The sequence below is a fragment of the Penaeus japonicus genome, unplaced genomic scaffold (assembly GCF_977035675.1).
Source record: "Penaeus japonicus unplaced genomic scaffold, GWHDUDI00000001_assembly GWHDUDI00000023, whole genome shotgun sequence".
In the NCBI taxonomy this organism is placed as follows: Eukaryota; Metazoa; Arthropoda; class Malacostraca; order Decapoda; family Penaeidae; genus Penaeus; species Penaeus japonicus.
In genome coordinates, this window is record NW_028234425.1 from 1,640,176 (window position 1) to 1,642,675 (window position 2,500).

At 41.1% G+C, this 2,500-nt stretch overlaps 1 protein-coding gene across 1 annotated transcript in view; it reads left to right on the forward strand.

The window, feature by feature from the left end:
* The window catches only part of LOC147469150 (vesicle transport through interaction with t-SNAREs homolog 1B-like), a 3,112-nt gene that overhangs the window by 438 nt on the left and 174 nt on the right, over positions 1 to 2,500 (forward strand). Inside the window, exons 2-5 of the mRNA XM_086550008.1 lie at positions 555 to 696; positions 941 to 1,125; positions 1,565 to 1,670; positions 2,167 to 2,500. The exon at positions 2,167 to 2,500 is cut by the window's right edge and continues 174 nt beyond it. Of these exons, the coding sequence (XP_086406134.1) occupies positions 622 to 696; positions 941 to 1,125; positions 1,565 to 1,670; positions 2,167 to 2,469 (669 nt within the window). The 5' untranslated portion in view covers positions 555 to 621 and the 3' untranslated portion in view covers positions 2,470 to 2,500. The remainder of the gene's footprint in view (positions 1 to 554; positions 697 to 940; positions 1,126 to 1,564; positions 1,671 to 2,166) is intronic.

Sequence of the window (2,500 nt, forward strand, 5' to 3'; positions counted from 1 at the left end):
CTTGTGCTTTCTTGGAATGTAGGCCTTTTACTGGACTCTTATTTGATGATACCTTGGCTACGAGGTATAACAGCTCTACGTTGTTAGAGTGGCGACAGGTGGGAAGATCACGTTTGCGGAGGACCAGCGGTGGATGAGATTACTATCACGCGTGGACCCTCAGCATAACTTCCACATGATTGCTCATTTCCACAGACTAAAATTGCAGTACTGTTTCTGGATAGTGGACTAGCAGTTCAGTTGATAAGATATCTGGCAGTATCAGTGACTTACAGCATTATTGTAGAACTGCCTCTTAACCTGTCTATGATGGATATTTCTCACGGGGTTGGAGCACTTTCACACTGCATATTATTGTTCAAAATACAAGCTAGTTATTACTTCAGTTGAGTAACTAATGCATCATACCAAATGCTAATTAGAATCAGTTTTTAGACATAAGTTACTTTTGATGTATATTCTCCTTATGTATTGTATTGTGTTGGAATTAAGTTAATAATGTTCATATGTTTAACCTCAGAATTGTTGGATTGAAACTGAATTTTTTTTTTCAGCTTGGTTGTTGAAAATTAATGAAACACAATTGATTTAGAAAAGAAGATTCATTGGCCATTTTGAAAAATGTCGTCTCACAAGTTTGAACTTTTGGACGAGGAGGTGGAGGCTCTCCTCGACCAAGTTGCCGACAAGTTAGAGGTATGAGTGCTTGAATATTGACTGTGTTTTATAAACTGTCTTTCTGTTATGAAACTTTTAGTGAATGAAGCTGAAGAGATTATAGGTATCGAACTATGGGTTTGATGGTATTTATTAGTTGATGCCATACCAGACACTTTCTTTTTAGGAATTTATAAGAAATATGAATTGACAAATTAAATATATTGATATATATATGCACAAACATTAAGGTATTTACTCACCTCCTCCCCCCTTACTTTAGTTTGCTGTTGGGAGATGCAAGAGCCAAGAAGAAAGGAAACGCATGTTGTCGGAAATAGAGAGGTCCCTCAGTGATGCAAGTGGCTCCCTGCTCGAGATGGACATTGAAACAAGGAAAGCCCCAGCGGATTTTCGTGGGACGATGGCTAATAAAGTGCAACGTTACCAAAATGAAGTAACAAGGTAACAGTCTTAACAGTACTGTGTTTGCATGTTTGTTTTTCACTCTCTCTCTCTTTCTAAATTATAAAATGGAAATTCAAAGTTAGCTAAATCGTCATTAATTTTTCAATATTCACCCTTCTTGTTTCACTGCAGATACCAGGGCCCCCCCACCCCCCCCCAAACCCCCCCCCCTACCTCCCCCCCCCTACCCCCCCATCCCCCCGTCCCCTCCCCCCCCCGCCCCGCCCGCCCCCCCTTCCCCCCGCCCCCCCCCGCCTTCCCCCCCCCCCCCCCCCCCCCCCCCCCCCCCCCCCCCCCCCCCGCCCGCCCCCCCCCCGCGCCCCCCGCCTTCCCCCCCCCCCCCCCCCTCACCCCCCCGCCCCCGGCTCCCCCCCCCCCCCCCCCCCCCCCCACCTCCCCCCCCCACCCCCCCCCCCCCCACCCCCACCCCACACCGCCTCCCCCCCCGCCTAGAGCAGGAGAGGTCCTCCCAGATGGCAACAAGAGCAGCTCTCTTCAGTAACTCGGACAGCAACGATAACTTTGACAATGAGATTCGAAGACAGGTAAGGATACTTTCCTGATCTTGCCATTGATATTAATATATATATATATATATATATTTTATATATATATATATATATATATATATATATATATATATATATATATATATATATACATATATATATTATATATATTTTTATATATTCATATATATAAATGCAGATATCCATATATGCATATATGCATATATGCATATATGCATATATGTATATATGCATATATGTATATATGCATATATGTATATATGCATATATGTATGTATGTATATATACATATTCATATATTCATATATTCATATATTCATATATTCATATATCATATATTCATATATTCATATATTCATATATTCATATATTCATATTCATATATATATATATATATATATATATATATATATATATATATATATATATATATATATATATATATATATATATATATATATATGACACCAATGTATTGAATGAAATGTGACTAACACAGTCTGTCTCAAAGGTACAACAAGGCTCTGCCATCTTGGAGCGCACATCAGCCAGCATTGCACGTTCAACTGCCATCGCCGTAGAGACAGAGAGAGTGGGGACGGACGTTCTAGGGGAGCTGGGTACGCAGAGGGAGACACTCACGCGCACGAGAGACAGGCTCATAGACACTGACGCGGAAGTGAGCCGAAGCAAAAGGATTATCCGGTCCATGTCTCGAAATGTGTTGTACAATAAGATTCTGTTGATTATTATCATCATTCTAGAGTGTTGCATACTAGGTGCAGTGATTTACTGGAAATTCTTCATGAAATGAGTGTATTTAAAAGCAATGATACTGCCTCACC